General features: G+C 40.7%; 1 protein-coding gene across 3 annotated transcripts in view; it reads left to right on the top strand.

Moving 5' to 3' along the window:
* GRIK2 (glutamate ionotropic receptor kainate type subunit 2) overlaps positions 1–13943 on the top strand; it is a 462985-nt gene that overhangs the window by 437804 nt on the left and 11238 nt on the right. For 2 of the 3 annotated variants that reach the window (XM_082216617.1, XM_082216616.1), the window contains exon 16: positions 2963–3213. In XM_082216617.1, the coding sequence (XP_082072743.1) occupies positions 2963–3213 (251 nt within the window). Of the gene's footprint in view, positions 1–2962; positions 3214–3402; positions 4346–13943 lie in introns of those variants that run through there. The other variant, XM_082216618.1, reaches the window with a different exon arrangement.

The following is a 13943-nucleotide window of genomic DNA, read 5'->3' as shown; positions in this document are numbered from 1 at the left end:
TACTGGGATTATGTCGAAGTACCACATGTTCATGTGTGGGAAGAGATGGCCTAGCATTAGATCTTACTATGGACATGAGTGTGCCAGTTATGCTATGTTTGCGCTAAATGTGCTGCACACTAGTTACTGACTCATCTCAGTGGCTCTTAGAATAATTTTTGGATTAAGGTGTATATAATCTAATTAATTGGTATTGGCTTCAGGGTGGTGAGTTTCTCAAAAACAAGTCATGCCAGACGAATCTTGTTTCTTTTCTGATGGAGTTACAAGCCTGGTGGGTCAGGGGAATGCTGTGGATGTAGTGTATCTTGATTCAGTAAGGCTTTGGACAAGGGTCCCCATGATATTCTTGTAGAGAAGCTGGTAAAAGGTGGGCTGCATGAGGTAACTGTTAGGTAGATTTGTAGCTGGTTGACTGACTGAACCCAAAGTGCTGCACCACACTGTTGACTCAGGTTAAACTTGTGATCTACTAAGACCCCTAGATCCTTTTCCCATGTGCTACTGGAAAGCCAGGTATCTCCCATCTCATATTTGTGCAGCTGGTTCTTCCTGCCTAAGAACTTCACATTTTCTCCCTAAACATGGTTGTAACCCCTAGACCAGGCATAGGCAAACTCGGCCCTCCAGATGTTTTGGGACTACAACTCTCATCATCCCTAGCCAACAGGACCAGTCATCAGGGATGATGGGAGTTGTAGTCCCAAAACATCTGGAGGGCCAAGTTTGCCTATGCCTGCCCTAGACAGCCACCTTTAGCTTCCATTCACAATGTTACAAGTGCTCTGGGTTCCTGAATGCTTATAGAGAGTAGGTAGTGCTGGGTTTTACAGAGTGACTAGAGGCTGTTGATGACCACCTCTCTGCATACTCTCTTGCTGCCCTGCTGTCACATGACGGGTTTTTAAGCAAATATTGCTGCTTCCATACAAAGTCTCAACATGAAAAGTGCTTATGTCAGTGATTACGCTTTGCCAAAAATAAAACCCTTCTTTGCTCACATTATTAATTCATATAATTTGTAAAAATGCCGACTCTCAGGGCATTGCTGCCCAAAAGCCCTCAACAACAATATCTCATTAAAATTAAGAACAAACCCTCTACATAATAAATGGTCTTTCAAGACTAGTCAGATGGGAAGAGGTGGGGTGGAAGATTGGCATTGCATGCTGACTTGAGGTAGCAGAACGCTCTTTGCTGATAGAATTGCAGAGGCCACAATTTAAAAAGCCTTTGGGCACACACCTACACTGGGAACACCTGACTATTAGGCAGAGCAAGGCAGCAGGTAGTGAATGGACTTAGCTGTGTGTGCTGTGCAGCCAGCTCCGTGCCCCCTAAGCTAGCCTGCCCTCCTTATTTCAGTGAAGGGTGCTATTTTGTCACCACTGATGAAATAAGATCCAGCCGCCAGTCTGGTCACCTTCTATACATGAAATAGTGGGAGATCCCCTCTTCTCTGTGTCTCAGGCAGCAAAATGCCTTAAGCCAGCCCAAGTTCCTCATACTGCACTGTGCGAAAGAAACAAATCAAGGAAAAATCCAACTGAGAAAGTGCAGTGTCTTTATGGAAAGGGGGTGGGGAGGACAGATGACAGTGTCGGATTGGGAGAGGTTTAGAGTGATGACATTCTTTTTACACATTACTGGGTGCTTGAGGCTCCAGATAAGAGTTCCTATGACCTGTTCTCCTACAAGTTTATTGGCAAAGAATGCCATTCCTATGATATATCGCATGTCAAGAAGAGAAAGAAACAGCGGGTAGCAATATTTATATGAAAATAAAGTATCCCTTGGTGCCAAGTATTACGTAGGCAAGTTTCAAATCTATATACTCAAGTCTTGAATTGGTCACATTTATGTAGCCAAAACAACACTCATGCATGAGAGAGTTTTCAGCAGATTAAAGGGAATGTGTGAGAGAGAGAGAGCGCAGCCAAATTTTGTGGCCCATCGGCCACAAAATACCGATTCACGTTAGAAGGGGGGCAGAAATGGGAAACCGTATAGAAATGGAAAGGTTTTATCTGTGATAGGAGGAGGGAGAGGCACATAAATATAAAAAGGGGGAATGATAAAATCTCAGTGTCTAAATAGGCCATTTCCTAGTTCAAACTGTAAACGTATCTTTAAATGTCCCCAGATACGGAAGTTCGTTCATCCATTACTGAACGGGGGGGGGGCTTTGTGGGCGGGCCCCAGGCCCCCCCGGTATACCAGCCTATTGCAGGCCAGATCGTCTTCCTGCCACAACTGGGCCAATGGCGGCAGGTGTTAGTGGGCATTCCCCTGGTCGCAGGACCAACCGACCAATTGTATCCCTTGGTGCCATGCCCAGGGGAAGTTTAAATGCCCGGCTTGCATGGCCATTAGCCATTCTCTCCCCCTGCCTTTGATCCCAAAACCAATACGCCATGTGTTGTCTAGTTATTTGCACTTTAGGGAGCAGGGTGGTCACGGGGCCTCAGTACGCAAGTGATAGTTGCCTATAGAAACCAATGCAGAAATTCAAGAGTTTAATGCAGCTGGTATTGGGCATTATTGTGTCCATCCTATCCCACTTGCCCCCCCCCAAACCCTCACAACAGAACAAGGACCGACCATACTCAGTGGTGACTGAGTGCTGACTGTGGAGGGGTTTTTAGGGGATGGGGGTGAAATAGAGTGGTGCCTGCCCTGTGGAACATCCTCCCGTCAGATGTCAAAGAAATTAACAACTATCTGACTTTTAGAAGACATATGAAGGCAGCCCTGTTTAGGGAAGCTTTTAATATCTGATGAATTATTGTATTTTAATGTTTTGTTGGAAGCCGCCCAGAGTGGCTGGGGAAACCCAGCCAGATGGGTGGGGTATAAATAATATACCAAAGCAACATTTTGTCAGAGGGTCCCACTTATAACTATGAAACAGGATGAAGCATTTGCAAGTGTGACTCATTAACCGGTGTGTTCCCTCTTGCAGGGTCCCCCTACAGAGACAAAATAACCATCGCAATTCTCCACCTGCAAGAAGAAGGCAAGCTCCACATGATGAAGGAGAAGTGGTGGCGAGGCAACGGTTGCCCAGAAGAGGAGAGCAAGGATGCAAGTGCCCTTGGAGTACAAAACATTGGTGGCATCTTCATCGTACTGGCAGCAGGATTGGTTCTCTCCGTCTTTGTGGCAGTGGGGGAGTTTTTGTACAAATCCAAAAAAAATGCCCAGTTGGAAAAGGTAAATATTGTCCTTTTCGCCATTAATTCTACCATGATGATATACTCGTAGCCCTCTGGGCAACCAACTGAAAAGCCATTCTGATGTCTTTAATAGTCTAGCACACGTCATTGAAGTTCGTAGTGAATGAGCACTGGAGCTGTCATCTTTATACAACTTTTAATTTGTCTTCAATATTTTTAATTGTAGCCAGCTTTCAGGACAAGTGACTATTTCTCCTCTTATTCAAGCTTGAAAAAAGACACCTTTTTGCTCCTGGAAGTTCACTGCAGTTAATTTTATGGATGAAGAAGAAAGCGAAATCTGTAATGGGAAACAATTAACCTTCTACAGATAGATCTGGGTTTTAAGTGGCACAACCTGCTTTCAGTCCAAAGTCAGAAGTCTAGAAAATTTCTTTCTATATGTCCTTTCTGGAAGATGTTTACTCTTCAAACTTATGGTGGTAGCATCTGGAAAAGCATTTAGATCAATATATGAAGGATTTACTACTGATTATGATTTTATACCTTGTAACTCGGACACATTCCAGTTTTAAAACTCAGAATGTTGAACTTACTCTATACTGGATCGACAAGTGGATGGATGACCACTTTTTGAAACATAAGCATCCATATAATTTATGTTTTAATAATATTTATGTGAATATATGTAATATATAACTCTGAGCTAAATTATGTCATCTGTTTTTATGCCTTACTTTGAATATACATTTTTACAACTTGGAGAAAATATGTCATGCATAATTGAGGAGCTTGTGACTTCCTTACATTCCTATTTTTAAAACTATTACTTTTATTCAAATTGGTAGTAAATCCAAGAACTGTATGTGCTTAGATTTTTGCCCCTTTTTCAGATGCTATGGATAATATACATAACTATTTTTAATAGTTTTGGGACTTCTGAATTTGCACTGATATAGGGTGCTTCCAGATGGCAGTTTATTGTGAAATCAGTGTTGCTCATGCATGCAAGTTTTTTTTTTTTTTTGTAGAATCCAGACCATGACATCAGAATGCCAACCCACCCTATGGTTTTTTGACTTACATTTGATTCAGATGTCTTCTTCCCACAGAAAATCTAATAAGTAAAAATAATTTGATATATGCAAATAATAATAATAATAATAATAATAATAATAATAATACCCCGCCCATCTGGCTGCCTTACAAACTTCCCAATACAGGGCTGCCTTCAGATGTCTTCTAAAAGCTTATGTAGTTATTTCTCTTTGACATCTGAAGGGAGATGGCCCCACTACCAAGAAGTCAAGGCTGTTTTGGGAGCTGATTACAGTTTGGTTCTCAAACGCCTTGGTTCCCAAACGCCTAGGATTCCAAACACTGAAAACCTGAAAGTAAGTGTTCCGGTTTTCAAATGTTTTTTGGAAGCTGAACATCTGAAGTGGCTGTCGGCTATTGTTTCCGGGGCACCTGCACCAATCAGAAGCCGCGCCTTGGTTTTCAAACATTTCGGAAATCAAATGGACTTCCGGAACGAATTAAGTTCGAGAACCAAGGTACCACTGTAGTATTATTTTTTGAGGGGAGGAGGTTATTTATCACATTGGTGGGGGTGTTTCAGTGGGTGGTATTTAATGCACAATATACCCATGTTGTTTCCAACAATCCAAATGAATCAAGTGTCCCTTGCTCCACTCATTACCACATGGGGAAGGCAAGCTTGAATTTCAATAACCATTAGGAAGGGCTGTTAAGTCAAGGTCTTCACACAGTACATGCGGATGAATTACCTCAGAGACTAACATCATGCAGCATACATTGGGGTGATGATAATAATACATTGGAATGAGAATAATAAATTATTAATACTAATTAATAATAATTAGCAATAATTATATAATGCAGAGGACGTTTTCAAAACCTCTTAACACTTTTGTGTAAGACTTGGTTAGGTAAACAGTATTATTATTATTATTAACCCCTCCCCCCAAAAAACCTCCTCATCTTCCTCATTGTAAAGCGTGATAAATAAGGCTGGTAACATTTATTCTTGCTCACTTCCTGGATTTTTTTGTTACGGTGCATGCAAACAATGCAAATACATCTGTGCATGCCCAGAACAGGAATAACAAGGCAAGGGAGAGGAGGTACTTAGGGGAGAGGGGATACCTCCAGATACATTCTATCAAACTCCACTCACTGGTCTGGATGGCAAGTAGCAGGCTAACAATACATATCTATGACTGAAAAAATGAGAATGTGTGGAAGCTTACTTGGTTACAGCATGGTGCTGATAACATAAGGGTTGCAGGTTTGAGCCCTGTATGGGACAGCTGCATATTCCTGCATGGTAGGGTCCCTTCCAACTCTATATGATTCCATGCCAGACAGACACAAATGAATCTGAGCAACCTGTTCATGATGTAAGGTCCGATTCTGGAAGCACCCACAGAGTAACCTCTATCCTGACCACATTTATTTGGGACGTAACCCTGCTTATTTCACTGGCACAAGTAAATGTGCGTAGGATCCAGCCCAATTTACTTTCAGCATTAATACATATCTTATTTTTTAAAAAATATAATGTATTGTTAGAGGAATTTTTGATGTTAAACCTTAAGATTTGGTGAGGTCACAAGTTCCTTAAGGATTATTTTGAACATGTATGTGTTTCATTAAACTGTGCTTTAGTAAGAATTTATTAAGTAAAAATTCAGCTCCTCTCTAATCATGTAGGATGATTAATTCTGTCAAGCTAATTTTGCAGCTTTCCTTTTAATCACTGAGACCAATTTCTTATTTTAAAAAATGACTGCTTATTTTAAATAATTGATGTACATCACAATGGCTTTATCCATTTTTTAAAAAAAGGAAAAATGAATGTGTCAGATATGAGTGGCAGCATGTTTTGTATCAGTTGGTCTGTATTCTTTTTTTAAAAAACAAACAAACTTTAATTTATATATAAAGTTGGATCATTTTTATTGTGAGTTTTGTACTCCTAATTGAAATTGCATTTTAAATGGCTTAGATGCATCTTACTTGACATTTTGAAACATTTTGTGAACAGGATGACTTCTGGATGCATCCAGAAAAGTATACAAAGTTGGAAAAATTCAGCCTCTTGCAGTGGTGTAATCTTACAAATCAGTTTAGACATTGTACTAAAATTTCCCTTGACTTGTTTGAGCACGTCTGATATTAGGCACCTTGGTGAATTCTTCCCTCTGTTTTCATTGCACCCAGGTGTGGATGTTTGATTTATTCTGTATGGAGATTAGTGGTGTGAGCATGTGGTTGAGAGAATGGGGAATTCTACCTGGACTATTGGCTTCCACTTTATTCAAATTCCATGACTGGCACGTGGCATATCCATTTCAGCCTTGTCATTTCATCATTGGAGAGTGTGCTTTGATCATGCCTGAGTACTTTTAGCCACGGACTGTTTCTCGCACAGTGGCAGACAATGATGATAGATCAAAGCTGGCTCCTTGTGGTGGCTTAAATATTATGTGTGTTGGCTTGTCATGCAGATCAGCTTCCAGAGCATAATTATTACTTGATACTGTAGTGTTCTCTACTTGGGACTTGAAGACTGTCCAGAAACTGCATCATATTTCCATGAGGTTCCACTGGGAGGTCCATGACCTTCCCAGACCCCAGTAAGTGAGGAAAACAAGAAGGGTAAGGGTCCACCTTGACTGATCCAAACATCTTGTCTGCATCCTCGAGCCTTAGTAACTGAAACTCATCCAATACAACAGGACTAGACAGTGTTATGGACACCCCATTAGATTTATCAAACAATATTCTGAAAGCATATCCATTTGACAAGCCAGTACACACAGATATTTCCCTGTCTTGGTCACCATGTGGAGTCAGTTTCAAAGACAGGAACTATGAATGGAGTTGTAGATGTTAATACTTTGCATCTACCACTTCACTGACCCTTTCTTGATTCTCAAGATTTTGCCTAACAATGTAACATTAGTTCTCAGTGGGCTTATCATGTGAGTGAAACAGTCATCACTACAAGTCAGGTTTTATGCATCTATAAACTTTCCCCTTGAAGATGCAGGTTGACTGGGTTTGATTTAATCAGAAATATAACAACTTGTCATTTTGCCAGTGGATGCATGAATTAAGCCTAGAAAACATGCAAACATGTCACCAGTGTTTGCAGTTCTCTAAGCTCCAGTGCATCCTAATATTTTTTGCTACCAACAGAAGGGGAGCTGAGGAACATGGAAAGAGAGGGTCCTTGCACTTACTGGTGGCCAAAGGAACCAACAATAGGAAAGCTATTTTGCATTTTCACAAAGGCCTTTAACAGCCTACTGCAGTTCGTACTACGTTCAATTCATGCTACCACAGGCTACCATAGGTTTCTGATTTGCACTAGTATTGGCCGCTACAGGTGTAAAATGTGCAAGTGTTGTTGCCATGGATGAGATTATTGTGATTAGCTTGTGGAATACCTCCTTTCCTTTAAATCATGATTATTGTATGGCATCAGTGCCAATATGTTTGCCAAATATGACATGATATGCAGCTGCATATTTCAAACAAGTCAGTAATCTTATGAAGGATATGACATGAATTTACTTTTCCCCGATCTGGTGCTTGTATTGTTTGTGTGCTCTAAAATATCTATCTATCTATGGTCCTCTTTATTCTGTTCTGGAGAGTCTTATGTGCTGGCACAGAGGACCATGCCAGCAATCTATAGGATAATTTTTGTGCTCTGCTATATACCATTACAAAATTACAAAACATCATTAATGAGAAGTTGTAGGCAAATAGTCTGGCTCAGGAAGTAAACAAAACATGCCCACATATGCATGATAAAAGACTGAATAAGTGACAGCTGAATAGTTTTATTTTTATTTATTGCATCAGGTTTTATTGAGTGAAGGAAAATCATGGGGGGAAATATTTGGGGTGAGAAGCGCAGTCAAATATCAGTATGAACACTTTAGATGTTCATTTTGACAACAGCTTTCTTTAGACAGCAAGGAATGTCTATTTTAATGCTTTTTAAAAAAAGAAAAGACAAGCCTAACCTGATCAGAGAGAACCTGCCAACCTGTGACATAGTTTCTAGGTTGTTTGTTTGAAAAGTTTCAGCAGGGTCTTATTTCACTGGGAGATCAGTGTAAACACTCAGATCTGAAGGTATCAAACGTTTTGCAGATAAAGACTGAATTCTGATATAAGTTGTACTCAAACCAAGCTTGCTTTCCCTTGATCAGTGCTTGAATTATAGGGGGGCTAGAGGGGGGCTGAAGTTCCTTATTTATTATTATTTTTGAGCATTTATCTTTTCTATCATGATACCCAAGGGGACAAACATGTGGAGCCCAGGCAGTCACATATCCAGGCACTGACCAGACCTACTTAACTCATGCTAACTTTGTGTGCCTTCAGACTGTATCTTGGAATTATGTCCTTGTCTTTTGTGCTGCCCTGTACTTACTATTTTTAGAAATCTGTAGGGTCTTTCAAATTAAGTTGGGGGAGTTAGTGGGTAGGACCTTTAGGATATAATTAAATCCCCTTACCTTTCCCTCAAAATTCCCTGATCAAAGAAGGTGTAAGCAAATGAGCAGAATATCCTTTCTAAAGATTTGGTCTGGTTATGATACCAATATACCTGGAATGTAGCTGCACTCTACTCTGTTGGAAAGGGATCCCTACAAAAACTGCTTTCCTAGCAGATCTCTAGTTCAGGATTCTAGCATTTAATGGCATCAGAACAGTAATAGCAGAAGATTTTACTGTGATTTAAAGCAAACATAGGAAATAGGTGCCAACTTCCTGTGGCCCTGGGTGCCCAAGCACCCACAGAATTCTGCATGAAGAGGCCGGACACCCACAAATTACAGTGTCAGGGCCATGCAAGCTACATGGCACCCATCGTTGTGGGGCCAAGCTGGCACCCTTACCAATGGACTGTGTCTATAGTCAAGGAAAACTTGAATGTATTTGTTATATACCATGAAACAAAAGCTGCTTAAGCACTAAATGTTGTTTATTCTTACCTAAACAACTATAATGTTGCAGAGTAAAGTAGTCACTTTTTTGCTACACACAAAAGCTATGGGTTGACAGAATGAAAATCAACCTGGCAAATGAATGGTTTGCGTTGAAGCAGAAAATGCAAGAAAAGAGGAGGATGAATAACCATGAAATGTCAAATGGGAATTTCTTAATTGGGTGTTTGATTTCTTATCTGTACTGGAAGTCAAGGTGGGTGGCTTCCTTTGTGCTGTATTGCGCACCTCTGACTGGAGCAGACCAGCAACCCACATTGCACAACTGGAAGCAACTTCAGATCCAAGCCAATGTCCTAAAACATTTGGTTCATTCACCCCTTCAAAAACAACAACAAGAGGCTACTCCTCCTCTTTGCATTCCTTGCTAGCCTGCCTACTCCCAATCCCACCCCATTGCTACTCACCTCCCTTTAGATCTCACCCAACATCCTTCCCCTATGCACAGTCACCCAGATCCCACAACCTCCCTTCTATTGCTGTGTTCCTCTAGATGCTTCCTGCCACACCACCACCAGGAAGAAGTCTGCATCTGCAGGCTTGCTTTTGGTGGTGGTAGTTTGGTGGCAATGACAGGGGGAGAGTAGGAAGGCCTGCTTGGGCCGCCTGTCTGCCTGCTCACTTGCTCCTACCACACATGCATTTGTCAGCATGATGACAAACAAGTGCAAATACAGTATATAGAGGAAAAAAGCCCAACATTTTCTTCTTGCCTTATCATTTATAATGCAAGCACATAATTATGTAATCTTCTTGGAGACACGTTATTAAGCAGACATTTGTTTTCTAAGACAACCTTGGCAATAAGTGCAGAGCCATTTGCATTTTATAATTGCTTCTGTTAGCAAACAACCCATTCCTTGGTTGTAACATTATGTTGGCACTTAGAGGCCATTGACTAAGCAATTTGAGAAACCAAACCCACGTTAAACAATTTCCAATCTGTTTATTGTTAATATAACTGATTTGATGTGGTGTGGATTAATGCCTACACAGTGCACATACAACTTCATGACTTTTAACACAGCGAGCCAGTGTGGTGCTGTGTGTTTGACAAGGAGAGTGGTGCTCAAATTTCTACACAGCCATGAAATGAAAGGGTTACCTTGGGTTAAAGGTAAAGGGACCCCTGACTGTTAAGTCCAGTCGTGGCCGACTCTGGAGTTGCAATGCTCATCTCACTTTATTGGCCGAGGGAGCCGGTGTACAGCTTCTGGGTCATGTGGCCAGCATGACTAAGCCACTTCTCGTGAACCAGAGCAGCACACGGAAACACCGTTTACCTTCTCGCTGGAGCAGTACCTATTTATCTATTTGCAGTTTGACGTGCTTTCAAACTGCTAGGTTGGCAGGAGCAGGGACCGAACAACGGGAGGTCAGCCTGTCGCGGGGATTCGACCGCCAACCTTCTGATCGGCAAGCCTTAGGCTCTGTGGTTTAGACCACAGCACCACCCACATCCCTTACTTTGGGTTAGACATCCTCTAATAGTCAAGGCTACTTTGCAAGGGAAACATGCCCAATGCTTTGAGCGCCTTGAAGGAGGACACAATAAAAGCATAGGTAAGCAATAGGTAAGCAATAGGTAAGCAATAGGTAAGATATCAGCGGTGGTTTGGTTTGTCAGGTGCTAGCATCCAGGCAGGTGGATCACTGTTGCTTACCAGGAATGAGAGGAGGAGGAGCAAAGCAACAGGGAGGAGCTCAGCACCCGTGGAGCCAATCCAGCATTCCTATCAGTGTATTTGCACTGCCCTGATCTCCCTGTTATCCTCTTCCTCCCAGTAAGCAGTAGCAGCCTAGTTTCCTAACTAATGTAGCAGTTCAACCCCACCCTGCAATCTGCTTTTCAAATATTGAAATCGTGCTTTCTCAGCCTTAAAGAAGACCACAAAACCTACTAACCCACAGATTTATTTTTTTTTATTATCTAGCCTGCTAAGTCACATATAAGGATAGACAGGTATGTCAGTTCTGGTTTCTCTCAGCTTCTTATTTTACCAACAAAAATTAAACGGCATTTCAGTACCTATTTCTCAGAATATACATATATTTGTATGCAGTTTTGGCTAAAACACACATTTGGGCAAGCCATGCCCCCTAGTATATGTTGGAAAAACATATATAATGCATTTTTGCAACTTGTTTTCAATAATATATGCATTTTTACACACACTTTCCGCTAAAATACACATTTACTTTTTGGTTGATGAACTGCATCAAAAAAATTGAAGAAGTGCAAATTTCAAAGGATAGGCGAGTCTCTGTTTGCATACTTTTTGGGGAATTGCAAATTAAGAATACACTAAAATGCAAACTGAACTGAATTTCCCCCCTCATTCCTGTTTGTAGCCATATCTATGTTAGACAGTGGCACACTGGGCAGCCTAAAGGAGATTTTAAAAATTCTCATTCCCAATTACAAATGCTTCTCAGCTTGGTTGCCTCGGAGTAATTCTTTCTTGCTACGTGTGGGCAAGTGAGGGTTAGTACGAGACTAGGCTATAATACCCTTTTATTCACGTAATATAGATTTACCCAGGCAGAAGTTCACATTTGGACACCTAGCTTGAACTGTCCTAGGGAAAGAAGAGATGATCTGCTTTCTGTGCCCATTGAGTAGCATGTTAGAAACATACAGCAAAATATATAGAGCAGATCCCAAGGCCCAAATTAACTTACACAGGAAGGGGGGGGTCTGAGAAGCTGAGCAAACAGACGGTACTAAAGGCAAAGTTCTAGGCCTTGCTGACAAATTAAAACTTGAGAAATCACCAAGTCCAAGTTGGTATCCACCTGAGAGCGCTTTAAGAACTCAAATGGTAAATTGCCTTGAGTCCCTGTCAGACAAAAGGGTGATGCAGTATATTAATGCTACAAAAAAATGTAAATATGGCTCTAAGATCAGCTTCCATACCAAAAGATTAGAAAGTGACCAACATAAAGCAATTTAAAAGGAGGGATACAGATGGAATCTAGCAAATTAGAGGCCAGTTAGCTTACATTTGTTCCTGGAAAACTGACAAAAAGCATTTTCAAAGATAGAATTAGGAAGCATATAAAAGGTCTTGCTGAAGCAGAACCAGAATGGCTTCTTCAATGGTAAGTCATGTTTCATTAACCTTTCAGAGATCTTTGAGAGTATCAACAAGCATCTAGATAGAGGTGAGCCTGGTGACATTGTACTTGGACTTCCAAAAACCTTCAACAATGTTCCTCATCAAGGACTCTTGAGAAAGCTTAGCAGTCATGGAGTGAGAGGAGAGATCCTCTGATGGATCATTAACAGGTTAAGAAAAGGAAAGGAAAGAACAGTTCATTCTCCCAATGCAGAGATGTAAAAAGTGGGTTCCCCTGAGAATTAGTATTATGACCTGTGCTGTTAAACTTCTTCATAATTTATCTAGAATTGAGTAAGCAGTGGGATAATCACATTTGCTGATAATACCAAATTATTCAAAACGATCTCTCCAAACTGGGTGAATGGGCAGTAAAATAGCAAATGCAGTGTAAACAACTGTAAAGTGATGAACATGGAGCGAAAAATCCTAATTTCACTTACGCTTGTGGAGTCTGAACTGATGATAGCTGACCAGGAATGAGACCTTAAGGTTGTAGTAGATGATTGATAATGATGATGTTGACACAGTTCGTGGCAGCTGTGAAATAAAGGCAAATTCCATGTTAGGGATCATTAGAAAAGGAATTGAAAATAAACTGTTGAGATCATAATGCAATTATACAAATCCATGTTGTGATCAAACTCTGGGAGCACGGTCTACTCATTGTCATTGGAATTCTGGGAGTTCCAGCTTCTTGTCCTTATTAGTAAAAGGATATTGAAGAATGGAACTAGGGGGAGGGGGGAATGCAGCAAAGTCTGCTTGCCATTCATTTTATATTTCAGGAAAGTTATTTCTGAATAAGAATAATTATTTCATACTGCAGTTCAGAAAATCCATTCAATATATGTATGAGCAAGAGCATTGTTCCTAGTCAAGAGCATGAAGTCCTCTAAATCTTAGATTCTCAGGCATGAACTCAATGAATAACCTTAGGCTAGCTACTGTTTCTCCCATCTGTAACATGATGGTACTGTTAAAATCTTCTGAGATATAGTACATGAAGGGTTTTGAGCTATACAAATGCCAAGTATTGTTATTGTTCCCATTGTAACTATCAGAACTGAACTAACTGCTTGCTCCGTAGTGTCTGATAAATAAACCAAATTGTATTCTTTTAAACCTCCTGGGGACTCACTTCAGCTTAATGTACTGTTTCCTGTCTCAGATGTGACTACATTCTCTGCAGCTGCAAAGAAAGAAGTTGCTTACTGTTGTTCTGAGAACAGAATTGGGTGCTACATTGTCTTACAGCAATCTCTTTAGCAGGTGTACCACAAACCAAGTTAAAAACATAAGTTACTGTCACTCTTGCACATACAGTAGTACATATGTGGGTGGTCCTTCTGCCTGGTTCCTTAGCGTGGCTTTTCCAATGGTGTGCCGAGTGACTCTTGATAAAGGCTTGATTGATAAAGAGTCAGTTCTCAACATAAAACGAGCAGAGATTCTATGAAGCTTCCTTGTTTTATATTACCAACTTAATCTATAACATACATGAGAAAACTCCATCATGGATTTAAGATATATTGACCCCTATTTATATAGCATTGCAATTTAGTGTTCATAAATAGACTGCTGATATATGCTGT

Source organism: Podarcis vaucheri (assembly GCF_965113315.1).
Source record: "Podarcis vaucheri genome assembly, chromosome: 3".
Lineage (NCBI taxonomy): Eukaryota > Metazoa > Chordata > Lepidosauria > Squamata > Lacertidae > Podarcis > Podarcis vaucheri.
The sequence above is the reverse complement of the archived record's forward strand: the minus strand, read 5'-3'. Positions and strand labels throughout refer to the sequence as shown.